At 52.3% G+C, this 26,524-nt stretch overlaps 1 protein-coding gene across 6 annotated transcripts in view; it reads left to right on the forward strand.

The window, feature by feature from the left end:
- The first annotated feature begins 1,513 nt into the window (after window positions 1–1,513).
- Window positions 1,514–26,524, forward strand: part of CUX1 (cut like homeobox 1) — a 354,242-nt gene continuing 329,231 nt past the window's right edge. For 3 of the 6 annotated variants that reach the window (XM_059155149.1, XM_059155150.1, XM_059155147.1), the window contains exon 1: window positions 1,514–1,719. In XM_059155149.1, the coding sequence (XP_059011132.1) occupies window positions 1,657–1,719 (63 nt within the window). In that variant the 5' untranslated portion in view covers window positions 1,514–1,656. Of the gene's footprint in view, window positions 1,720–2,260; window positions 3,312–26,524 lie in introns of those variants that run through there. The other 3 variants (XM_059155148.1, XM_059155143.1, XM_059155144.1) reach the window with 1 other exon arrangement.

Consider the following 26,524-nt stretch of genomic DNA (forward strand, 5'->3'; position numbering starts at 1 on the left):
CACCGAGGCGGTCCTCGGCGTTCCCGAGGTCGCCACCGGCCTGCCCGGCGTCACAGCATCTGGGGCCAAGGCTCGCGGCGCCCCCGGCCCGCGCCCTCCCACCCACCTGCTTGCTCCCCCTCCTGCTAGTCGAAGCCTAGACGGGGACGCCGAGGGAACCCCCCGGTTGACCTCGGGAGCTGCGCGTTGACGACACTGAGGCTCCTGGGCGGCAGCGCGAGACCTGGGGCACGTGTGTTCTCTAAATCTTGTGGCCTTTCATTTCCAGGCCCTTCGTTTAAAAACGCTTAATTCACCCCCATGGATCAGCGCTGAGCCCTTGAACTCGGTTGAAAGCAGTTCTATCCCACTTACACGTTGTATTTTTTATTCCATACGAATTTTATTTACATGTAGTTTTCAAGATCAAGGAATTTGGGGGGGTTTTAACTAATCATACGTCACATGAAGTGCAGGAGAGCGCGAGTACAGGAAAGTCCTGGAGAGTCAAACTCACACGTGTGTATAACAATTAAAAACGACGATCATAAAACGGGTGCTTTTGCCAGGTTTCTGCGAAAAAAAAAATCAAAAGCGAATTGACTCTTGGGTTTAATTTTAGCATTTCTGTAAACCAGGGACCCGGCACTCTGCTGTAAGTGCACCTACTCTTTCCAAGTTTCTGCACCAGGAGTGAAAACCGAAGAGTCTGAAACTACAGGAAGTTTCCAGGGCTGTTCCGCTGAAGCTTGCGGGGGGACACACAACGTGCGCCAGGACTTTTCCTGTCCTGGCCTAAGCGGGCGCAGCTCGGGCGGGTGGGGGCCGCTCGGACCCCCGGCCGCGGGGATTGCGGCGCACCTCGGTGCGTCGCGGGGACCGCGCTGCCACCGTTCCGAGCGTTAACGTGTGCAGCGACAAGAGGGTCAGGGCTGGTTTCACCCCAAGTCCACTCCCCCCAACTTGAAACGCCGTCCCTGGCAGGCTCGGCCTGAATCCGGCCGGGGCCCAGGCCAGTGGGGGTGCGGCAGCCGCCGGCCAGCGCGCCTCTCACACGCGCGGCCGCGGTGGGCCCGGTCCGGCGCGGGGTCGGGGCCGGGGCAGGTGGTCGCGGCGGCTCGGCGCGCTCGGGGCCCGCAGGAGAGCGAGCGAAAGCGGCGCGGCTGCGGCGTCCGTTCGGACGCGGCCGAAAGCCCCCGACCCAGGGCCCGGGAGGGGCTGCGCTCGGCCGCCGCCGGCCCCTGCGACCCCCGAGGGTCCGAAGCAAGCCCCAGGTGAGCCCGGCCCGGGGCCTCCCGCGGGGGCCCAGGCGCCCCTCCCGCCGCCCTCCAGCGCCCCCTCTGGGCCGGGCCGGCGGCCGCCGCCGCCCGCCGGGGCCGGGGTCCCGGGAGGGGCGGGGGTCGCGGGCCGGGCGCGGGGCGCCGGGGGGGGAGGGGGCAGGGGCCGCACGCGCCAGGCCCCGCGGCGGCCGCCGCGCCCTCGGGCTCCGACTCCGGCTCCGGCTCGGGCTCGCCATGGCTGCGGCGGCGCCGTGAGGAGGAGTCCGCGTCCTCCGTGGCGGCGGCGGCGGCCGGCTCCAGGCCGGGTTTTGGCGCCGCCCGCCTGCTGCCTCCTGGCGGCTCCTGAACTCCAGCCCCCTCTCTATCAGCCTCTCACTCCGTCTCAATATGTCTCAAGATGGCGGCCAATGTGGGATCGATGTTTCAATATTGGAAGCGCTTTGATTTACAGCAGCTGCAGGTCAGGCTTCTGCTCGCTCGGCCTCTCGCCCGGGGGTGGGGGCTGCGGGCGGTCGCGGCCTCCCCCGGGGCCCCGGGCTGCCCGGCCGCCGGGGGGCCGCGGCGGCGGGGAGGAGGGGGGTGCCGGGGAAAGCGGGGCCGAGTCGGGGACAAGTCCCTCTCGCTCCCCGGCCCCCATTGATAACTCGCTTGATCAGAAATTGATCCTCTTTGTTCAATTCATCGATCAGCCCAAGATGGCGCCGGGAGCCGCCGCCGCCACCGCTGCCCCCGGTGTCGGCCCCCACCCCGGGCGCCCCCCCGGCCCTGCGCCGCCGCCACCGCCGCCGCCGCCGCCGCGGGACCGGGGAGGGGGCGGCCCCGGCGGCCCGCGGGGTGCGCGCGCGAGCGGGGAGCGGGCGGCGGCGGGCGGCGGCGGCGGCGGGCGCTGCGCCGGGAGGGGGCTGCGGCCCGGCGGCGGCGCCCGGCCGCGCGCCCCGCGCCCCCGGCCCGCCGTATTCCCGGGGAAAGTTTGTGGGGAGTTGCTGTGGGGGGTGAAGCGCCTGCCTCTCCAGGAGGAGCCGCCGCCGCCACTGCCGCCGGCGCGGCGGAGCTGGGGCTGGTGGCGCTGTGGTGCCGCCGGCTCGGGGGAGGGTCAGAGCGGCCACCGGCGGCGGCGGCGGCGCGGCCCGGCTCCGGCCAGGCGGGCGGGTGGCCGGGCGGCCGGGCGGCCCGGCGTCCGCGCGCGCCCCGGCCCCGGCCCCGGCCCCGGCCGGCCCGGGCCCCGGCCGCCGCGCCGGGCTGTCAGCGGGCCGGGGCCGCACCGCCGTTCCCGTACCCGGCGCCGGGCTCCCCGAGCGGACACGGCGGTTTGTTTACGTCCGGGCGGGCGCCCCGGGGCCACCCGCAGCCGCCCCGCTCTTTTGTGTGCCTGCACGAGTGGCGCGGGCCGGCCTCCGAGGCCAGAGACCCGGGAAGGGACGCTTGGGGGGAAACTTGCGAGGGGCGCGGGCGCCGGGCGCGCGGAGACCGTGGGTCGGAGCGCCCCGCGGGAGCCGGTGCGGACCGAGGGCAGCAACTTTCCCCGAGCGCAGGGCCTGCGCTGCGCCCCGGCGCGCCGTCTGCCCGGGTGGGGGACGCTTCCTCCGCGCCGCCTGTCCGGGCGGCTCTAGCTCCGAGCCCAGCGACTCCCGGGGGCCCCCAGTGACCCGCCCGCTTCGCTCCGCTCTGGCCCTCTCTTCGGGGGTCCTGCCCCCCTCACTCCCAGCAGGGTCCGCGGGCGCAATGGAGCGCGCGGCCGGTCCTCTCCGAAATGCCTTCTCCGGTCGGGTTCTCGAAAGCAAAGCCCCGGGGGCCCCCCTCGACTGTGGCGTGCCCGGCCACGATCCGCGCGCCGAGCCCAGGGCGCCGTGGGGTGATCATGCGGGGGCTTCCCATCCGGGGCCGGTGCCGCCGCGGTGCCCAGGGGGCGCGTTCCTGCCTGCCACCCCTCACCCGGAGGAGCGGCGCGCCCTCGGGGTTCGCCCCGAACCTGCTGGCTCCGCACTTGCGGAGCTTGGACAGCCCCGGGACTCTGCCAGGTGGATGTTGTGCGTAGCCGGAGCCAAGTTGAAGGTGAGCGGCGTGTGGGCCAGAAGCCTGGGGAGCGCTGCCGGGGGCGAGGTGGAGGTGGGGGGGGGGGGGTTGGTCTGCGGCTCACCGGGGCTCTGGGCCATCCGGTGCTCCGGGGTCGCCCAGCCTTCCTTAGGGACGGCCGCAGCGCCCAACTCTGAGGGGTGCGGGAAGGTAAACTTGACCGAACTTTCCTAACCCGGGGGACCGGTGATAGTGACCTACGATACTTTTAGGAGGGAAGCAAATGAACTCCAGATGCAACCTCCTATGAAATGAAGCGGATTGGATTAAAACGTATATAAATGGAGTCTGACAACTTTCATTGTATACGCTTGTTTTCTTTTCCTGTCTACGTGGGAACGATAAAACAGACTCATAGTCGTTATGAAATTTCTTAAGATTTCTCGCTTAACTAGGAAGAAGACTATGTGAAATATGTATTTCTGATAAGATTAAAACTTAAAGGAGTTTGAGTATTTATTGACTAAAATAGATTACTCCAAAGTGTCTATTGTGTAAATTAGATTCCTGAATGTTATGAACACAGCCGAATGGCATTTTTGATAAATTGGTCTACCCCGTTTTAGTAAAAATAGCTCCCTTTTACCATAATTTAATTCCTGTGCTTACTGTAAAACCCGTTGTGGAGTTTTGAAGAGAGAAACCTTATTATTTTTTTTTTTTCTTGTCTTCCTAAGTGGACATTTAGCTGAACCTCAGTGAGGTTTACTTTTTAAGCATCTTGGCAAAACTCCATGGGAGATGGATTTGGTTTCCAGAGAGGTATTAGATTTTGTGAACCCTGTGACACCCTGAACCCGCGGCTGATTAGCTGCTTCAAGGTATCATGAGGATGTTTAACTACGGGATTGGGTTGAAAGTTTCCTTGTCAGTTTATGTGAATGAACTTTAAGGTGTTGATCTTGAAAAAGCAAATTATGGGAGCGAGCATCACTATTGTTTTGTTTTCTGTACTAAGCATCCATTGGCTTTGGGTGATAGATAAAGATTTGGCATTAGATGAGTAACTGTTGCTACTCCAGCGAGGGTCTTAGAACCTTCGTTGGGCTATGGAGTACCAGAGTTCAAGTATAAGGCTAACCTGGTTCTTTCTCTGGGTCCTGAAGAGGCCTTTTGAGTTGGTGTCAAGTTTAACGTCATCTCTGTTCCCACAGACAGTAAGTGAGCCAATGAGACTGCAGTTTGAGAAGAGAGAATTCATTAGTTTCAGACTCTTCTCTTTCCAGAGCCCCTGACCCAGAGATCGGGTGGCCCGTGCAGCCCAGTGTGGGCTATGGCCCTGCCACCTGAGGGTAAAGAGGCTGGGTCTCGACTAGACTCAGACCCAGGTTGGGGACAAGACAGTTGTGCCCCTCCCATGCTTCTGCTACGTGGCAGGGCCCCCGGGCCCTAGTCCTTGTGCCTCGGGTTGGTCTTGAAGCTGCTCTGGGGTGTGGACTGAGTGCCCAGGAAGAGAGCTTCTGAGATTGAGCTCTGTTTCGTTTCCTTTTGAGTCCCAAAGGCTTGTGGTATGGAAGAGTCAGTGCTTTGGTGCTGCTAAGACTAGTTGGACAAGTTTTTTATCCTACCCCAGACTTGTAAAAACCAGGCTTTTTTTTTTTTTTTTTGGTAACAAGAAAAACACCATTGTATAAATTTGCCTTTTAAATACATGTTTGAAAAGAGGACACTTTCTAAAATGAGCTCATGTAACTGTGTGTGAGCGAAGCTTTTGGGGATGGGGCCTGCCAGTGACTGGCTTCCCTTTGGGGCGTTATTCCGACCTGATGACTTGTGCTCCCCTTTAAGGAGTGTCTGCAAAAGTAACCTTGAAACATTTTCCTCTTTTTCAAAATCAGGAAATAATTCCAGTTTTGCCGAAAGTCCGTCTCTCTGATAGGTTTTATGTTGTGTTTTCCTGTTATGGCAGTATTCCCCAGAAGTATATTATTTTGATTACAATAAGTATCCCATTCAGTACCCTTTAGAAAATACCGAGGAAACAAATCATCAAGGAGTTCTACACAGCTGCTGTCTTTGTTTTCTTGGTTCTTTTAATATCAGTGTCTTTGAGATTGGGTGTGGGAGGGGGTCATTGTCCGTGGATTAAAGGTTGTTGGTTTTTTTTTTTCCCCCTTCTGTGTGAAACTATGTAGTCTTTCTTTCTTTTTTTTTTAAAGGTGCAAGGCAGTGAAGGGATAGGGTTATGCTAGAACTCCTGATACAGCTGGGGCTGAGTCCCGCCCCCCCCCCCCCACCTCTTTCCCCCTTTTCATGTAGCTCTTGCCAGTTGTTAGCTACACTAGGAAGTTGGGAGGGCAGGGGGACAAATTGCCAATCCCCTAAGGAATTACTCTCTCCTAATCCACTGAACTAACCTGAAAAATGCTGTCTGGGGAGCCGATGGAGCCCGAGACCTTTAGTGGTGTTTGAAAATGTCTCCAGCCCTAATTGTGTACAATTAAAACAGACCCCGCAGAAGGGACAGTAGTCAGTGCTTCTTGGCCAGCACCCCTCGGGGTCTGCCTGTTGCAGTCAACAGTCATAACTGCTCCCGAGGCTGTGCTCCCTGAGGCTGTGCTCCCGGTCCATCTTAGGACACAAAACAAGCCTCGAGGTAGAAGATCTATATTGGTTTCAGCTCATTTCTGAAGCACAAGGAACATCCTCAGTGTAACGAAGGAAGAACAAATTTGTTAGAGGGAAGCGGGCACATTTTTAAAAAAGAGAAATTCATCACGTGAAAAATCCCGACAGAGCTAGGCCAGATTCCTCCCTGTGCTCTTTGTTTTACACAGTTTTACAGGTTTATGCATTTGGCGTCATGTATATTTCGCATACTTGAAAGGCAGGTGTATCTGATGGCCAGCCCCACAAACCGGACCTTCAAATTACTTTATACGATCCTACCTTACTTTAGGAATTACTTAAAAGCTGATATATAGTTCATTTAACATATAAGCATGTAGATATATAGTTGCTTTTCCTGTGAAAGGTCTGATTTTTACAAGTAATTGTCAAAGATAGAAAGTGGTTATCTTGTTCTATTGTTTTGTCTGAAGCTCTGCATTGTGGCTGCAGAGAGAGAGTTTTGGTTTCCACTGAAATTCCCCTGCCTCTGATTGTTTAAACCAGACCCTTAATCTTATTTTAACATACTTAAAACGTTCAAAAAACCCGGAAGAATTGTTTTGTATAAGTAGCAAGTGAATGTAGTTTAAACACTCAAGCAATTCTGGTATCTAATTGAAAACAGGTGGAATTCTTGGAATCCTGTGTTTGAATCTTATTATAGCAAAGCACAGAGACACTTTTTACTTCTGGCCATTTGTTTTGTTGAAGCTATTTGAAGAGGGGCCCCGTGACCTCTCACTGTGCCCCACTACTGTTTACCTGGACGTTCCAGTCGTGCTGGGCATTTTAGGAACTAGATGCCTGTGTCTGTCTGGACACCCAAGAAGGTGCATGTGCCGATCATGGGGTGAAAAAGGAACCATAACGTCATAATTAGAAGTGTGATTTAATATCTGTATTATATAGCGTTCATGACAAAGAAGTTGTGGATTCACCTGTGATTTCAGATTTAATACACATTTATTGACATGAGCATTTGGATAAATTTTATTACACCCTGATAATGATTTAGAATTCAGAGAGAAATTACTTTTCCTAAAAACTCTACATTTAGGGATATAAACTCACATAGCACCCCCCCCACCCCCCCACAAAACAAAAGCAAAAACAAAAACCCAAACAAACCCAACTGCCAAACTGAGTTGGTTTCAACAGATGTCAGTGGTGGGACTCTCTGAATTATCTCGGCCACCTTTCCTATTCTAGTTTTCAGAGCCGGCTAAACAGCCCTGGTTTTGCCCTAAGTTTAAGAAGCAGGCTTTGGTTGGTGTTTAGGTATTGATTTTATTGAAGAGGATGGCTAAGATCTGTATTGAGCTGTTGGTCTGCCCCAGGTTCAGATTTGCTGAGCTGTAATCAGTCCTCATTTCCGCTGTCTTCTGAGAAATGTGTAAAGGACAGTGGCCTTTGGCTAGGTGGGAGGTGTCCCTGAAGGAAGCGACCTGGGATTAAGGGGTGAGGGGACCTTCATCGGCTCCAGAGCAGAAACAGCTTTGAAGCACCTTTGGGTTTTTAAAAAGTACACGTTCTACCTTATTCACATGATATGTCGCAGTTAAAAAAAACATCATGAGAGCAAACGGGTTTCTGAAAGACATCTAGTTTGTTGCAAAACCCATCAAGGACCTTTCCTTCGAAAAGTAAACAGCTCTCTAATAAAAATAATTCTCATTCTTGCTGTAATTAAATTCTGAGAGGATGATGTTAGTGCACGAAATAAATCTTGTCATTTGCTTCATTTGAATCTGAAGGTTCTTCCTTGCTGCAGGATGCCGAGGGCAGTGGGTAGAGTTTTTGTGTTTATTAGAACCCTGGGCCATGGGCAGCCCAGGGAAGTGCCTCAGTGTGGTTGGTAGGATTCCCACCTAGAGAAGGCCACCCCCCCACTCCCCATCGGACAGGTGGCTGGGGAAGGAGGGAGGTTGGGAAGCGTTCATTCCTCCTGGGAATTTACTCAGCACCACAAAGCAACTGGGAAAAATAGCCAGGTAGGAAATTCACATGGAAATGAATAGATTCTCCTTCCTTTCACTGAACACTGTGAAAACGAGTTGGCCCACCCCCTTTATAAAACCCAAGGGGCCACAGTGGGGCCCACTCAGCTGACAGTTGAAACCTTCAATGCTTCTGGCTGTGATTTATGAAGTTAATGTAGGAAGAAATTACCAGAACTTGCTCGGAAGCTCGTTCTCTCTTAGCATTATCCGGAGCCTGCCAGCATGGGGCTTGTTTTCTTAACATCTTTGTATTTGGCCGTGTTTATTCAATAAGTTAAATGAGTTAACGTTTTTTAAGAAGTTATGTATGGTTGCGAGGTGTTCCAGGTTCGGTGAAGGGAAAAACAAATTGACAAATGAACTCTTTCTTAAGTGAACGTTGCGAAATTGCAAGAAATGGAATGCCATTCTGTCATTAAGATTTTATTTGGGTGTTGACAGCTTTTTGCTAAATGTAAGGCGTTCAGATCCTGTCCACTTAGCTGGGAAAAAAACAACAAAAAAAAACCCCAACTAGCTTAAAAGCTTGTTCCCAGTTTCCTCCTAAAAGTCTCTCTTACCTTGGTTTTTTCCCCCCAGCACATTTTTAATATTTTATTTTCTCATATAGTTTTGTGTTTTTAAGACCAAAAAGAATAGGAAGTCCTTTCAGGCATCTCGGTTCTGTTGATATTTTCAACCTGTGAGCGAGCGTCTCTGGTTGATCGCCAGCTTCCCTCCTGTTTTTCGGGGAGTAATCGCTGTTTAGGGCAGAATAGCTTGATGGCTAATAAATGACGCCAGAGGTAAATCCTTGTCGTCAAGAGCCTGAAGCTGCAAGCAGGAGCCAGGCCCGTGGGCCGTGGGGAGGGAAGGGCCTCAGAGGCGCCGCTGCTCTCAGCCCAGGCGCTGCCAGCCCCGGGCGCCTGCTGTCACCGCCGCCTGCCATTTCTTGCCCCTCGTCTGAGCCCCGGCCCTGCCAAGCCTGTCCCCTCCTGTGTTGTGACAACTGTTGTTTTCGTATTTTTTTTTCTTTGTAAGTATTTGTGGAGCTCCATTATTTTGAGATTCTTGGAAGAAAGATACTATGTAAATGAAAATTAAAAATAAAATTTTTGCTGGAGGGAATTGTGCATTTAATTTTTCTGATTAGGTTTGGAAAAGACTTTTTTTTTTTTCCTTACCCTCAAAATAGGAACATTCTGTTGCTCCTATCACCATTTTTGCTTCATTCTGAAAGGTGTGGCAGATAATGGTGAAACATGTCTTTTATTTTCTGTTTTTCACCATGGTAGTTGACCTAGAACTTGAAGCCACGAGATTCTGTGTACAGTGAATTATTTCTGTTTCACATTGTTCTGCTCTGCCCTCGCTGAGCTTGTAGGTAGCAACTGCCCGTAGAACACAGACCTTCTAAAAGGAGGAAGATTTTGAGTCTCCGAACACCCAGAAGTTACAACTAAAATTATGGGTGACCCCGCGAATCAATTTCCAACTTCCCTTCTTGTTCAGAGGGCAGAGACGTTTTTCAGTTGTATGATTTTGAAACAGAAAACTGCGACTTCAGGAGCATTCGTGGAAGCATTGATTCACTGGGATCGCTTCATTTCAGCTGTGCGTCGGTTCCTGGCTTACATAATAGCGTGTGCTGTCCCAGCATTAGCCGAGGTGGGGGAGCAAGGTCAGGTTTGGGGTCACGCTCCTGTTGCATTGGCATGTTGGGGGGCCCGGGAGCCCGACAGGAAGCCCGGGCTGTTGCAAGGCCCCCATCCAGGAGACTTGGTCCACTAGGGACCACACAGTGCCACGTGAGCTCAGGGGGCCAGTGAGCACCAAGGGCCTGGAGAGCAGTGCTAAGCGGTCAGAAAGGCGTCTCTTGGGACCTGGTCACCTTGGCGGGATTGGGGCGGGGGCGACGCTCCATCGGCTCTCTTCTCCCTGCTCAAATTTGTCAGCATTGACGTGGGATTGGGAGAGGAAGGGTATTGCCAGTTGTGGCTTAAATGTCACTGTCAGGGGAGCGAGAAGTGGTTTGCGATTGTTTTACTTTGCTCCGTGTTGGTATGTAATTATGCTGTCATTTTACAATGCACCAGTACTTTAATAAATCTTGTGTGTGTGTGTGTGTGCATGTGCAATTGGTTCTGGGGGCTGCTTGTTGTATGCAAGAGCCGGATCTTTCTCGCACACGAGAGCTGAGCTGAGTGTGTAGCCTTTCCTTGTTTCAAAAGTGTGTTGGAAACAGGTCACGGTCCATTATAGACGTGGCTGCCGGATTAATCCTCCCAAACCATTGATCCCTTCGTGCTGTTCTTTCTCCTTCAACGCCCGCAGGGGCTCACTTGGGTGCCGAATGGAGACCACTTTCCTTAGGCGAGCACGCAGAGTTGCTGATGGCTGCTTCCACTTACCCAAACCTCTTGCTCCACTTAAAGATCTGGGCTCGATGCTCACTTTGGGGGATGCTCTCACCCCCCCTCTGCACATCAGAATATCAAACCTCCTTTCACGCAGTCTGTTCCTTCCATTCTGACCCAGTGCTGCGGGAGCCTCTGTGCTCCAGGAGTTGGTCATGCCGGGCAAGGTCGCAGCCCTCGCCACCTGGGGCAGCGGGCGTCTGGTCTGTGACGGAGCCGTGCACCGTGAGTGGTCGGAGGGCTGCAGAAGAAGGGAGTCCTTGTTGGGGAAAGCCTCCCCGGGGCAGAGAGAAGGCCTCAGCTGAGATCTGTGCACCTGGGGAAGGAGGGAGAGAGGGCATCCCAGCAGAGCAGCTGGGGTGTGCCTGGTGGTCCCTGAGGTCTGGCTCCCTTCCCTGGACCCCATGTAGCATCCACCAGGGCTTCCGGCTGTGCCTCACCACTCAGCGCTCCTGGTCTGCCCCTTATGTTGTCCTGTATCTGCTGTTTCATCCAACCCTGTATGGTAGCGCCCAGCGAGTCCCGCGGCAGCAGCATCCCGGCCTTTAAGGGGGCACAGTCCTGGATATTTTGGTTTCAGACTCATTCAGCTGGTTCACTTAAGAGTGCAAACGGAATTCGCCATAGGATTGTGCAAGGGAGATGGCATATATGAAAATGGCTGTGTTTTGAAAGCTCCGATAAGTGTATGCGCCAAAGGAACCTGCCTTTCTTATTTATTTCCACTTATTAAATTCCATCTTTGTAAAGCGACATGTACATTGGTTAAAATATATGTAATTGTATTTGTGGTACGTAAAACATAGGGGGAAAAATCCACATTTTTAAAAATAGAATTAGGCAGAACAATTCTTTGACAAAGATTTATTCTCTGACACTGCCCAGAGCCTGAATGGGAGGAAACTTCCCCCTAAGAATGGGGAAAGTGCGTATTGTAATGATTAGAGCCCGACCAGTGCAAGGGAAAGCAGGCAGCAAGAGGCCTGACGGTCTGGGTGTCAGCCCTGGAGAAATGTCCCCCATGTGCTCAGCCCGCAGGAGCCGCCCCACGGGCCTGGCGTGCGAGGCAAAGGCCCTGGGCCAGGCCCTCTCCTGAGCACTGGCCTTCATAGCCGGCATGCTTTCTCTGCTTCTTCATTTACAAAGAAAGTACCTAGGATATTTTTGTGGAGGTGACGTCACTGTCTGGCCACATAAGCATTTGCATGGATTTGGGGAAGTGAGGGTTGCCAGGGGCAGCTGAGAGGAGCCACAGACCCCAGGGGCCTGCCTGGGTGGCTGATGGGGGCAGGGTGCCCCCCCCCCCGCACCCCTGCCCCCAACAGGGACTGGAGGAGGGAGAGGAGGAGCCAGGCTGGGGGAGAGGGTATGCTCCTGGTGGCATCTGTGGGATTTGGGGGGGAGGGAGTTTGGGTGGGAATTGGGGGGCTGAGCCCTGGAGAGAAGGAGAGGGGAGCTCAGTGGAGAGTTCGAGGTCGGTCGGTGTTGAAGCGTAGGTGAGAACTTGAATCCTGGGGGCAGGAGCCTGGGGAGGACTTGTCTGCTTTGCCGTTGGTACACCAGAGGCGGGCATCATTTGTGCTGGGGAGGGCTGGAGAGCTACTCTGAACCGGGGGACCCCCGCCTGAGTGTTCACTGCGCAGCATTGCTGTGCGTGGTGGACGTATAATAACTGGGTTCATGCCCACTGGTGACAAGGCAGTCTTCAACTTTCTTTCTTATTTTTTCTAAGTTTACACCGACAGCTATCATTTCCCAAGTACTGACCAGGGGCAGGTGCATTTTGGGCCCTTGATTTCTCTCTCCTGTCATCCACACCATGGCCCCGGGGAGGAGAGAGGACTGGCTGGTTGGTGAGAAGCCAGAGAGCAGCATGGCTTTCCCGCCGACCCCTGCCATCCATGAGACCGGCTTTGTAGAAGCCCTGGCGTCCTTGTGATGAGGCTGTGGGAAGCTTCAGGGGCGGGACCCAGATCCAACGGACCACCTGAAGTGAGCCCAGGCCGGGAGGTCACTTGATGTGAGCGGCTGGAGATGGAAGTGAAGCCTGGAGGGTGGGCGTGCCGGTACCTGGGTTGACCTCGGTGGGTGGACCCCTTCTGGCTGAGACCTTGCTGGATCTGAGAAATTTCCTAGAGCCTCCCCAGCCTTGCGACTTGAGAAGCCACTCATAGTGCTCCAGCTCCCCAGAGAAGGGAATCCGATCCTCCTTGGCCTGGCACCGAGCGTTCCCAGCAGCCAACGTTACTTGATAGTGGGGGCGCAGCGATCGCCTCGAACCCAGAGCAGCCCTCCTTTCTGTGCCCCTTGCTGGCCTCCATGTCCCATCTGTGCAGGCAGCAAGTGTGTCGGAAGAGATTTGGGGAAATGGCAGTAGGCGGGAGAGACGCCTGATCATGGGACCTGGACCATGGGGAAGGAGGAAGGGGGGCGGGGCGGAGCTGGCAGGGGCGAGGCGGGCTGGGGAGCATGACTCTAACCAGGGCTGTTCTCTGAGACACGGGCCTGAAGCTGGGGCTAGGAGCAGTTTGGTTTAGAGCCTAATATTTATGTGTCCCCCTGTGCTGGCCAGGACACGATCCCCCTCGCTCAGTCCCCGGGAATGCAGTTGATTTAAACGCTCAGGGATGCTGGGTTCAGATCTGGGCAGCATCACCTGACTGCACCAGGCACACGGGGAGTTCAGTCCTCAGTTAGACATCAGAGGCAATGTCGTGGTGCATTCAGTGAGAGACTGGCTTTGTAAGGCGTCTGTCCCAACAGAAGAAGTACCCCTCCCCCCATCCACTCCTTAGGTCTCAATCTAGGTTACTCAGGGAATTATCGTGGGAAAATGGAGCTTTTAGGTTACTCTGAATTCGTATGACCTTTTTGCATGTCTGATTTTTTTTTTTTTTTTTTTTTTGGATGGTGCAGCTTTTTTGGTAATGATGTTATAAATTTAAAAAATATATGCAGAAGGGTGCAGAGGTCTTAGAAATAAGGCAGCATGTGTGAGAGAAGTTGTGGCAGTTTTGTTTGTTTGGGGGTGAGTCGCAGACTGGTGGGGCCATTCATTCGAGGGAGGCTGTCTCCGTGGTGCCTGATCACCCCTGGGGCGCCAGGAGGAGGAAGCCCCCGGCTCTGCTGGTCAGGGAACCAAAGGACACACAGGATCCCCAGGTGTCAGGTTATAAGGGCGGAGGGTCTGGGAAGATGAGCCTCGGCCATTTCACTCCATTGACTTCACCGCTGGGCCGTGCACTGTTCTAGCATAGGATTCTAATGGCCAGAACAGTGGGGAAACCCCTGCCTTCAAGGAACTTACATTCTGGCAGGGGAGACAGAAAGTAAGCATAAGAGATATGTAAATTCTTTATTGCATGTGCCCCGGGCATGGAGTAGACAGCAGGACCTCTGTGCAAAGAAAGCCCCACTGAGTCACATGACTCAGTCACCGGCCAGAGTGAGGAGGGCGAGGTGGTAAAGACCAGCAGGGCAAGGGCGCTTGGGTGGCCCCTTCGGTGAAGCGTCTGCCTTCGGCTCAGGTCATGATCTCCAGGACTTGGAATTGAGCCCTGCGTTAGGCTCCCTGCCCAGCAGGAAGCCTGCTTCTCCCTCTCCCCCTGCTTGTGTTCCCTCTTTCTGTCAAATTAAAAAAAAAAAAAAAAAAAAAAGACAGGCAGTGGGCAGGAGACTCTGTGTGGAAGGCCTAGTCCTGGGGAGGGATGGGCAGGGGAAGAGATACCAGCCCGAGTGGGGGGGGTGAGGAAGAGGAAGGAACCTGAGCCCTGGTGTGTTGGGGCAGGGCCCCTGGGGTCGTGGGGGCTGTGGCTGAGAAGGGGCCGGCTGTGGGTGAGGTATCAGCTGTGGGTGAGGTATCAGCGGAGAGCCTGAGTGTGGGAGCAGGGCAGGGAGGGAGGGGCCTTCTGGGTCCACTTGACCCTGAGCGTCAGGCAGGCTGGTGTCACCTGGCGCCTGGCGCTGGCCCTCGCACATTGCGGCCGGGCCCGGCCCCACGGGTTTATTAAAAGCAGGTGGGGTGACTGCCCTGTACTTGAGCGCGGGGCGTGACTCAGATGTGCAGGGAGCCGGCCTGGAGTTCTTTCTTCTCCCCTGTTTGCTTTTTGTCGGTAAATCCTTTGTAATTCCCCAGTTTCATGATGTAATTTTAATGGAATTAAACTTGAACACTTTGAAATTATGTAATTAATTACGTTCAGCTTCAATTACAATGACTAATTATAGCGTGATACCTGGTGGCAAGTCAGGTAGGTAGGTACTGGTGGGGTCTCGCGCCTGCCAGCCATCAGGACAGCCACCTTCTGGGCAGCACCTGAGCCACCTGCGCCCCGGGGACAGGGCGGCTGCCTCGTGGGTTGCCTGGGGTGCTTCTCAGTCCCACCTCTCTCTGGGACAAGCCGATGTGCGATGTGCGAGACGAGACGCGTGGGAAGTGCGGGGAGGGCGGGCGGTGGCGTGCGGGAAGGGGACTTGGGGATGCCAAGGCTCGAACTTGTTTGCAGGTCGAAGAGGACTCACTTGTAAGTTTGGGGTGCCGGGAGGAAGCTGAGGGCCCTGTTGTGAGATCCTTCCCTTCTCCCCGGGGTGCGGGAGGGAGGCTGCTTTCAGGGCCATGGGAAGTGTCAAAGAGCGGCTCAGACGGTTGACGGTTTACGCAGAGAAGAAAAGGTGTGAGAACCACCTTGGGGTGAACAGCAAAGGTGTGAGTGGGTTTAAAAAGGTTCCTGTGCAGTGTTATTTCCAGGTGGCCGAAGTGCAGGGCTTCTGGAACCAGTAAACGGAGCCTGGGATGCCAGATCCGAGCTCTGTGTTTGCAGACTTCCCAGAAAGTCTCCCTCCACTTTGCGCGCGGTGGTGGTTTGACCTTGTGTTAGGAGGAGGGACTGTCTAGCTGGAAACACTCACCCGAGTTGACCGCCGCCCCCTAAGGCACCCACGTGTCCTCCTGCTGGGGGACAAGCAGCTCCAGGATGGCGGGGGGTGCAGCGTTCCCACGGGGATGGAGTGGCCAGGCCCTTCCGCCCTGTGCCGGCACAGCTGCCCGCCTGCCCGTCCTGACCCCAGACACACCTGCCATCCAGCTGTTCCTCCACGGAGGCTTCTCGGAATGGGCTCGAAACACAGGCGCCTGCGTGTGGCATTGGGGGCCAGTGTGCCGAGTCTGCGAGGTGCCTGCTGTTTGTTCGAGAGGCTTAGGGCGTTTTCCCAAAAGCTGATTCTTACATCTCAGAGAGGTTTTCACAGTGCTGTCTCTAGGTTTTCCAGCATATTCCTTTCCCCACTAGGTGTGCGGAGGGGGCCTCCCTGGTCAAGGATCCCCCGCTCTCAGAAGCTTGAGCAGAGGCTGTGATTTGGGTTAGGGCCATTAGGATGTCTGACAATCTTACAGACCTTTATTTTTTAAGGGACAGTGTGACCTGGAAACGTTTGAGTGTACAACTAGTTTTCCATTTTGGTGTTGGGGGGGGCGATGGTGCAGAGTGCTCTCGAAAACATTTTTTTTTTCCTATTGAACATGCTTCAAAGAATGGCTGCCCGGACACAATGCCCAGTACCTCTGTTCTGTTACTTTCTACTTTTCTTTTCTTTCTTTTTCTTTTTTTTTTTTTTTAATGTAAGCTCTACGCCCGACATGGGGCTTGAATTCCCGACCCCAAGATTAAGAGTTGCATGCTCTACCGACTGAGCCCAGCCGGGAGCCCCTGTATCTCTATTTTTTAAGATAAAATTCATGTAAAATTCACCGCTTTAACCTCTTTAAACCATGCACTTTGGTTTTTTTGCACGTATTCATAACGTCCTGCAACTCTCACCGCAGTTCGGGTTGTAGAACACTGCCAGCACTCCGGCAAGAATTCTGCCCGCCCTGTTAGCCATGACCCCCCGCCTCTGCCCTTCCCCCCTCCCGCCGCAGGTTCCCCATACCCATTCCTCTGCTTTCTGTCCCAATGGATTTGCCTGTTCTGGGTATTTCACATGTGAATGGAATCCTACAGTGTGTGGCCTTCTGTGTCTGGCTTGTTTTGCTCAGCGTAATGTCTTCCAAGCCCGTCTGTGTTGTGGGTCAGATCCATACTTCATTCCTTTTCAGGGCTAACTAATATCCCGTGGTACGGACATACAGCATCTGATCATCCTGTCCTAAATGATGGGCATTTGGATGGTTTCTGCTTTGGAGCTCTCAGGAATAAGGCTGCTGGGAACATCTATCCGTGAGCAAGTTTTTGTGCAAAGTATGTTTTCAGGTTTCTTGGGTCCGTACCTGGGAGTGGAAGTGGTGGGTCAAATGGGGGACTCTGTCCACAGTTTTGAGCTTGGCCTCTTGTGTGGAGCTCCTATTTGTTCCCCAGGGTTCTCATTTTAACATGAAGGCTGCTTCCATCTTACTCTGCCCTGTGCTCATCTTCCTCTGGCCTTCTCCTTGGGGCCTGGCGTGGCGGTGCTGCCCGCCTTTGCAGCCAGTGCAATAGACAGAGGGGCTGGGGGAAAGGCTGTGTGTTTGGCCGAGAGCAGTCCCTGGTAGTCCCCTGCCCGGGGTGTCTTCCCTCCCCTGCGTGCCTGCCTGCCTCCTTATTCTTTCCTGCTATTCCGGGAAGACACAAGAATTTTGGCTAAACTGCCCAGGCAGTGCCTTCCCCCAGCCACGCGTGGTGGGGATTTTACTTTCTTTTGGCCACGGAGACAGGCAGTGTCAGAGTTGCTCATGAGAAAGTGCTTCTTTTCTAATAAAAGGAGATGAGCCGGGACAGAGTCCCCCTGGAGCCTGGGGGTCAGCTGTCACTGATCTGAGCATTTTAGCCCTCCCTCGCCCCTGCTCCAGAATGGGGCAGATGCAAGGGTGGCGGAGCAGGAAGACGGAAGGGGCCTGGGCTCTCCGTCCTGCGGGCACCCTGCCCCCAGCCGTGTGTACCACGGATGAAGCAGGAATATTGCATTTACCATCCAGATGGTAGGAAGTTTCTCTTGGGTGCTCTGCTGGCACGGACTTCTGGGTGATGCTTTTGAGATGCTCCGGTCCTGGGTGACCGTGGACTTGAGAGTTGAGGAGGAACGTGAGCTCCAAGCTCACTCTCCTAGTAGCAGGCAGGATCCCATTTGCCAAGCCAGATGTCCCTCAATACTTTGGATAGAGCCAATAAAGCAGTAAGCAATTAGAATGGTTAATATTCAGTTAAGTATAATTAGAATCGGGTGTGAATTGTGAATGAAATTGACAGGTTCCATAAGTTACAGCAAAATACCAAATCTTTTAAGCTGGGTACATGTGTCTGCGCGGGTCTGTCTAGCCGGATAGGTGTGTCAGGGCCCCTCCGGAGTGGAATCGCCACGAGGGGCCGTTAACAACTCAGTGCACAGTCATTTTCAGAGTTTGGGGACAGCTTGCCAACTGTTTTTGTCATGTTAAAGATTGAAATCCTTAAGTCAAACTCTAAGAGTTGTAACACTCATTTGTACACGAGGGACAGGAAAATCCAGATTCCCATTTTCTGCTTGCCTCCAGGGTGTGCGTGTGAGCGAGTGTGCGTGTGTCTCTCGCCCTACATCACTCCTCAGTTCACAGCAGACCTGAATTCATCGTATTAAATTTTTCCTCTGACCACGCCGCCCCCCTGTGCTAGTGTGTTCAGTTTTCCTTGGCCGTGTTCTTGTGAACTGTGTGGCCTGCTTCGGGGGGATAGACGGCTTCTTTCCTGCCTGGCATCGTGCTGGACGTCTTTCTCCCTCCTTTTTACTCATCGCTGGTTTTGAGATCTGTCCGTGTTCCTCCCTACCCATTTTGGTCGTCCTTCATGGTAGCAGCATTGGATTCCATCCGAAGATGCAACAAAATACCATAGACGGGGGTGGCTCCACAACACACATTTTAGTTCTCACAGTTCTGGAGGCTGAAAGGCCAAGGTCAAGGGGCCTGCAGGTTGTATTCCTGGAGAGTGTCTTCTTCCCAGCCTGCAGACAGCCATCTTCTTGCTGTATCCTCCGCGCCGCAGAGGGGACTGAGAGAGAGTGAGGGAGCGTCCCCTCTCAGGGAGAGAGTGTCGCTTCTTATAAGGTCGCTAATCTCAGCATGGGGACCCCACCCTCATGACCTCATCTAAACCTGAGTGCCTCCCAAAAGCCCACTTCCGGATGTCATCACATCAAGAGCTAGGGCTCCATCGTATGAATTTGGGGGACACACGGTTAAGTCCGCAGCACCCCCCCTCAGCTTCTGTGTCCATTTCTGTGGGGGTGGCCCCGCACTGTGGCCTCTAACATCCTAATGCCTTGGGCATCCCAACATACCTCACTCCATGGGTGGCCCAGGAGTGGATTGCTGAGTCCAGAGCGACAAGGGCTGTTAATTTCACTGAGCTCCTCCAGATTGCTTCCCAGAGCGGAGGCACCGCGGAGGCACCGCCGAGCTCTCCGCGTTCACATCAGCACTTCTTGGAGACTTTTTCCCGTTCTGATGGTTTTAAAGTGGTACTTCAGCATTGTGTGATTTTTCTCTGATCACTGGTAAGGTTCGTATTTGTTACCGACCTCTTTTACACTTGCTAGATTTTCAGATTTACCCTTCTGTAAATTGTCTGGTCATATAGTGCTGTTTTGTTTTAGCAGTTTACCATGTTTTTGTTGATTTGCAAGAGTTCTTTGTGTGTTTTATATGCTAATCCCTTGTTGGTTTTTGCTTTGCAAATAATCTTTTCCCAGTCTCTCTGGTTGATTTGTCTGGAGTGTCCTTCAGTATGTAGAAAAACTTAATTCTATTGAAGTCAAATCCATCAGACTTTTACCCTCAGGTTAGGTGTGATTTCCATCTTGAGAACATCTTTCCCCACTCGAAATCACAAGGATACTTGCATTTTTTTTTTTAAGTTTATTTATTTATGTAGTCTCTACATCTAATGTGGGGCTCAGACTCACAACCCTGAGTTGGAACTCTCACATTCTGCCGACTGAGCCAGCCAGGCGCCCCAGCGATCCTTGTATTTTGCTACCCATACCTTGGTCTTCCATGTTTAGGTTTCTAGGTTGGAGATGGATTTTGTACAGAGAGGGAGTTAGTTTTTCCAGCACTACCCCTGATCGATCCTGTCTCCTACCCAGTGGTTTTGGGGAGCTGCTGCTTCTATGTCCTGCCCTCATATATATGTGGGTATGTTTCTGGGGTCATTGTTTCCCCCTACCCCCACCCCCCAATCTGTTTCTTCTTGCACCAGTACCACACCATTTTATGGAGACTTTATATGCATTTTAATTTCTTTTCTTTTTTTTTAAAGATTTTATTTATTTATTTGACAGAGAGAGATCACAAGTAGGCAGAGAGGCAGGCAGAGAGAGAGAGAGGAGGAAGCAAGCTCCCCGCTGAGCAGAGAGCCCGATGCGGGGCTCGATCCCAGGACCCTGAGATCATGACCTGAGCCGAAGGCAGCGGCTTAACCCACTGAGCCACCCAGGCGCCCTGCATTTTAATTTCTCATCAGGTGAACTTACCCTCTTTGCTCTTCCTTTTCATCAAATCTTGGCATCCCAAGGGGGTGTGCAGAAGGAAGGGCTTTTAAGTTGTCCTATCCTCGAACAAAGGGATTTCTCCATTTGTTTAGGTCTTCCTCCAAAAAGGTTTCATGAATTCCTTATTAGAAGTAGCAGTAGTGCTGTGACCAGTGTCTTATCTAAAAAAAACCCAAAAAACCTCTTTTTCCTAATTGATGATTGTGGCGTGGAGGAAGACAACTGATTTTGTTTACTGATTGGGGAACTGGCAGTCTTGCTGAATCTCTTCCTATTTTCTGATTACCTTGACTCTTGTCTTTCTCAGGGGATAATATCATATGCAAAAAAAGTGACACTTTTGTTCGTCCCTTTCCTTCCACTCCTTGAGCCAGAGCGACTTTTTTGGCGGGCCGGAACATCAGGGACTCTTGTCTGGCGGCGGGTGACGGTGGCCTGCTCTTTCCTGGTTGCCAAGGGCATGTGCCTAAAGGGGATTTTTGGTAGAAGCCTTGATCAGGCTGAGGAGGTACCCTGAGTCCCTTTCCCCTCTCTTTCCCTTTGGCTTGGTTTTCTTTTGTTTTAAATAATAAACAGGTGTTGACCTTTAGCAAATACTTTGTCAGGTCCATGTGATTTTGATCCCTCAGTCGGCGCTTGCGCGTGTGATAAATTACATGACCCTCACGGATACTTAGAGGCCAAATCCCGCATCGCATCTGGGTAAACTCCTCCTTGTCTTGGGTTTTAAAATAGGTAGGGTTTATCACAGAGTTTTTGCGTCTGTGTTAATCCAGTGAAACTGGCCTATGTTTTTCTTAGCCTTACCTATTTGGAATTGAAATTAGACGGGTCCCGTATGAAATGGGTGGAGGATGTTTTGGAATCCTTCCTCCAAGACGAGGGTGGTCTCTGTAGCTTCTCTGTGGCAGGGCTCATCTCTTCTACCGTGGCTGCTGCGACCGAGCGTGGCTGACGGGCATTTGCCATATCACTTCCTTTATTAGTCTTCAGTCTTTTGTCAACCAGTTTGGGCATTTGATAACTTTCTAGAAACACATTTAACATTTCTTCTTCTTCTTCTTCCTTTTTTTTTTTTTTTTCTTAAGATTTTTATTTATTTATTTGAGCGAGAGAGAGCACAAGCGGGGGGAACAGCAGGCAGAGGGAGAAGCAGACTTCCCACTGAGTGGGGAGCCGGACCTGGGGCTCCATCCCAGGACCCTGGGATCATGACCTGAGCTGACGGCGGACGCCCAACCCACTGAGCCACCCAGGTGCCCGTTAACATTTATTCCTGTAGGAGTGTCCACAATACCTTCATGAGTTGTGCAAATCTGGTTTTTAGTGCTAGCTGTTTTACATCATCTTTCTAGAATCTCGGTTTCTGAATTTATCTGCGACTTATTTTCAGTCTCCTGTGGAGTTTCTGTTTGCCTTATTAATCCCTCAAGGAAACCCAGCTTTTGCCCTTCTGACTTTGCCTTTATTTTTAACTTTTCGTTTTGCCTTTACTTTTTGGTCATGTCACCGATTTCTCTGCTTCATTTCACTCCTGTCTTTTAGAGGCCACTCTCTTTTCCAGACTTCTTTTTTTGGAATGCTCAGCTTTTTGGTTTAAATTCTTTCTCGTTTTCTGATCAAGGTATTCAAAGCCATAATACCTCTTCCAAGATTCGCTTTAGCAGTGCTGCACAAACTTCGACACTTAGTGCTTTCATTTTTTATTCACTTTGTAAAATTGTCTTCATTTTATAATTTCCCTTATCATTTCCTCTTTAACCTGAGGGTTAGTTAATAGTAGATATTTTCTAGTTTTTTGACATTAAAAAGAAAAAACAAAACCGTCTTAGGCTATTGATGTCTATTTTCACGGCGTTTGGTTGGAGGATGTAATAACTCCGATGATGCCAGTTTCTTGGGAATAAATATGCAAGAGACCTTTTGGGTGCATTTGCCCTTGGTGGATTTTTGTGAACCATATGTGCGCAGAAGTAATGTGCTTCTTTGTTTGGGGATAAAATTTTCTCTCTGTGTGTTTTTTTGAGCTTATTCATGGTACTTAATTCTTCCATGTCTCTGCTAATTTTCTTCCTATGGATTTGACAGCTTTTTTTTTGTTTTTTGTTTTTTTAATTACATTACATTAAGGCTGTGTTGTTAGCTACATGTAACAGGCATGGTCTTTACATTTTCCCGATTAATGGTTTCTTCTCCTGGTATATACGGAGACTCACTCTTCCCCTGTATGCTGTTTGTCATCTTAAATTCTGTTTGTGTCGATGCTACAGGAATCCTGTTTATTCTTTCCTCTGTTTTTCGATTTTGTATGCCCTGTAAAGCTTCTTTCTCTAACATTATTTTCAGTCTTGCCATATCCTTTTGTTTTCAGTGTGTCTTAGATATAGGATGTGGGATGTTGTTTTTTAAACCCACGTGGAGAGTCTGTCTTTAATTAGTGAATTTAAGTGGTGTCCATTTAGGGTCATTGTGGTTATGTTAGAACTTCTGCAGTGTTACCTTATGTTTTTCTTTTTACCATTATTTTTGGGTATCAGGGTATCTTTTCTTGTGATGTTTTATTGGGTTGATGTTTTTCCCCCTGCTGGATTTTAGAATTGTGCGTTGTGTTTTATTTTTCTGAATTTCAGAATCGGGATCATTCGTGAAGTTATTTATTTATTTATTTTAAAAGATTTTATTTATTTATTTGACGGAGATCACAAGTAGGCAGAGAGGCAGGCAGAGAGAGAGGGGGAAGCAGGCTCCCTGCTGAGCAGAGAGCCCGATGCGGGGCTCGATCCCAGGACCCTGGGACCATGACTTGAACCGAAGGCAGAGGCTTTAACCCAGTGAGCCCCCCCAGGCGCCCCTATTCGTGAAGTTATTAAGAGCCACTCATGTGTTTGTTTTTTCCTCTGTTTCTGAGGTCAGTTTCTCTGCCCTCTTCCCACCAACTTCTCTCTCCTCTCGGCTGATTTTGACTGGGTCCGTCGGAAGTTTGGGGTCGGTCAGGTCCACTAACTCTGCTTTCTCTGTGCCAGTTGTTGGGCTAGAGGTTGTTCTCCTGGCTGTTTTTCCCTGTGACCTGTGGTCCCCTCGGCCTAGGCTGCAGAGTATCAGCTGATCCCTTGTGGGAGAGAGGAAAGAGTTAGGCCTCGGCTTATCAGCCTCTGGGTTTGGTGGAGAAGGACCTGCCCTAGGGTAGAGGGCTTGGGCAGGGGTGGGCTTATCAGCCTCTGGGTTTGGTGGAGAAGGACCTGCCCTAGGGTAGAGGGCTTGGGCAGGGGTGCAGTGAGGCCCCTGAGGCACTGTTGAGTCCTTGCAGCAGCCACACCTGTTTTCCTAGGGTTCCCTGCCTCCGATGTTATCAGTCTGCAGATCCCCTGGGGCGTGGGGTCACCTTTAGGGATTCTGATTCTGCTAGGCTGGAGTGGGCGTTGCTCCTTGTAACACATTTTTCGTAATAGGAGTAGAGTATGGGATGGGCTGGTCATTAATTCACAGTTGTTGAAGCTGAGGGACCAGATAGGTACTTAGGGGTTCATTATCCTGTTCGTACACAGCTAAAATTCTGATTACTTCCCAGCTGACAGCCACAGGCCCTAGCCCATGGCATGGGGATGAGGTGGGGGACAGAAGAGAGGAGGCCAGCTCGCCAGATCTGGGGCCAGCTGCCAGAAAATTTAACATGACTTTGTGGCGTATACTGTTTTTCTGTTGGACAGCACTGGTCCACATCTAGACCCTTGCTACCCAAAGAGCTCCCAAACGTGCAGTTGGGCACCCTCTGGAGCTTGTTACAAGTGCAGACTCTCAGGCCCCAGCCCAGACCTCCTGAGTCAGAATCCGCATTTTTATGAGATCCCCAGGTGATTCATATGCACAGTAAAATTTGAGAAGCACTGGTCTAGATCCTCTTAAAAGGGAGGGTTGGCTTTATTTAATTCGTATTTTAATAGTGACTCCTCCCTGATCTTCCCTGTAGAGCTTTCCAGAACACAGGATAGCAGCAGGCAGAAGGCTGAGCTGCTTGCCAGGGATTGGTCCACAGTCAGGGCAGCTCTGCACGGAGGCTCTTGGGCTCCCTCCCTAACCTCTCTTAACCCCAGCTCCTTCTGTACCCTCGCTTCTGATAATATCAGATGGTCTGCCTTTCAAGGTCCTAACACATTAAAACAACACATTGGAGGAAGGCAGGTGAAGTTCTCGTGGTAGGACAGCTGTCAGCCTGGATGTAGACCAGAAAGACCAAAGAATCGCAGGCCGGTGGTGTCGGGGCCGCTTCTACGCGTGCACTCTGGAGGAGGGTAGGGATTCATGCCGGGCTTCAAACCCTGACCTTCATTGGGATGAGCCCGAGCCACTGAGAAGTGACTGAGTTACATTCCGGCTAGATGCCTACGCCGTCCACCCCGCGGGCAAGGCCCTACTTGCCCCTGTGCTGCTGCAAATGCTGGGGCGAGACTGAGGACACCTGCTTGGGAAATGAACTCCGGGAGCCTCTCCAGTGCTCGCTGCGCTGCTCGCCGTGTGAGCCCAGGGGCTTTCTAGACTGACGGCCTTTGCTTGTGCCCGGAGCCCGCTGCCAGCTGCCTGCCCTCCTGGCTGAGGGTCCACTGGCCTGCGGGGCAGGTGACCCTTCTGACTTGGAACCTTAGCTGTGTGACTTTGGGCCTGAGCTGCTTCCTCTGTAAAAGGGTAATGGGAAAACTCTGTACTTTATGGGGTTTTTCTGAAGTCTTAGCTCAGGACAGTGCCTGATACACTATCCGAAGTTTTCATGCCTGCAAAAGTCAGGGAAAGTATTCTGGTGCTGGCAGATAGTCTCACCGATAGAGAGACTGCCTTATATTAAAAGACCGATAGTGGGGCATGTGGGTGACTCAGTCGGGTAAGCGTCGGACTGTTGATTTCGGCTCAGGTCATGATCTCAGGGTCGTGGGATCGAGCGCTTTGTGGGGCTCTACACTCAGTGAGGCGTCTGCTTGGGATTCTCTCTCTCCCTCTCCCCCTGCTTTCTCTCTCTCTCTCTCTCTCTCTCTCAAATAAATAAATACATCTTAAAAACAAAAAAACAACAGTGGTACTAACCCAGGCTGAGGCGTCCTGTGTCACTGAGTCAGCCCTGGTGCCCGGGCTGTCTGGGTCACTGAGTACACACGTTGCGTTGCTTGTGTTTTTCTTTTACACTTTTCCCCAGAGATTTTTTTCCACCTTATAAGATTAAAAATACCTGCTTCCACATTAAACCCGACTCAGCTTGAATAATGTATTTTTCAGGCCAAAGCCTGCTCCTGGGTGTGAGCGGTTTCCGCGGCAAGCGTTCAGTGGGCACATGAAAAACGTGAGTCATGCGGTACTTGCCACCTTTGGCTGTAACATTTGGTGGCAAACTTCCTGCAGAGAAGAGGAATTGCCGAGCGGAAGGTCCTTTCGGCTCCAGGCGGCAAAAGCATGGCCCAGCGTTGGTGGGGACTGCCTAGGAATCGGTTTTTCTCCTCCTCTGTTCTCGGCGTGCTAGGCCTCCAGGGGGTGGGGAAGGCAGACCTGGTTCAGAATTCACCACTTCTGCGCAGTGAGGCTCTGGGCTCACAGATCGCGCTTAACGCGAAGGATGAGCATAATTCCCGGCAGCTTCTTAAATGCACGGCACGTAGGAAACAGGGTGTGGGTCGAGCAGCAGAACGCTGGCGGGGCCTCCTTGGAGGCCTGGAGAGCTTCGGCTTGCTCTCCTCCAGCGGCTTGCTCTCCTCCAGCGGTGGCTGACAGGCGAGGAACAGGACACAGCCACCGTGCCATGTGACTTACCTGTCGGGCTGAGTTCTGTTTTCTTGGCTGGGATCTTGACGCCTGTTTCCAAGTAGGTGTTTCTGCCTCGGCAGCAGATTCGGGTGGTTATGTAGTTAGCCCTGTCCTTTTCTCGAGGGGGCACTGCCTTGAGTGCCCCCCCCCCCCCCCGCCCAAATCAGGTAATCTTGAACGGGATGGCACTGTTGCCAGAATTTTGAACGTAGGCAGTTCACACAAAACGCACTTTGACCTGACTTGCAGGTATGTGACAGCGATACGAAATCGGAAGGAAATGGCGAAATCGTTCTCCAGACGCGTGTCAGCAGGGGTTTCAGAAGCCAAGTCAGAAAGTTTGTGGATGGGAACTCTTGGGTGATAAAGGAAAAAGAAGTCAGTGCTTGGGAGGGGCTGTTGGTTCCCCTGCAGATGCTTCTGGGTGCCCGGCTGGCCCCACAGCTGCAGGGGTCCTCCTCCAGCTGACCTTCAGAGCCAAGCTCCTAGGTTCTACCATTAGAAGACGGTCAGGGAGGGGCGCCTGGGTGGCGCAGTCGGTGAAGCCTCTGCGCTCTTGCTTTCTGCTCAGGTCATGACCTTGGGGTTGTGGGATCAAGCCCCATGTTGGGCTCTTTTTCTCTGCCTCTCCTTTCCCCCCTCATGAGCCCTCTCTCTCTCTCTCTCTTTCCCCTTCTCCCCCTCACTCAAATAAATAAATCTTTTTTAAAAATGGTCAGGGAGGGCACCTCACTGGATCGGTTGGAAGAGCATGTGACTCTTGATCTTGGGGTTGCGAGTTCGAGCCCGATGTTGGGTGTAGAGAGGACTTAAAAATAAATAAACTTTAAAAAAGAGGATGATGGGAGATGAGAGAAGCTTGGGAGGAAAAACAGTTATTAAAGCAGAATAAACACTTCCATGG

The sequence above is a fragment of the Mustela lutreola genome, chromosome 17, assembly GCF_030435805.1.
Source record: "Mustela lutreola isolate mMusLut2 chromosome 17, mMusLut2.pri, whole genome shotgun sequence".
In the NCBI taxonomy this organism is placed as follows: domain Eukaryota; kingdom Metazoa; phylum Chordata; class Mammalia; order Carnivora; family Mustelidae; genus Mustela; species Mustela lutreola.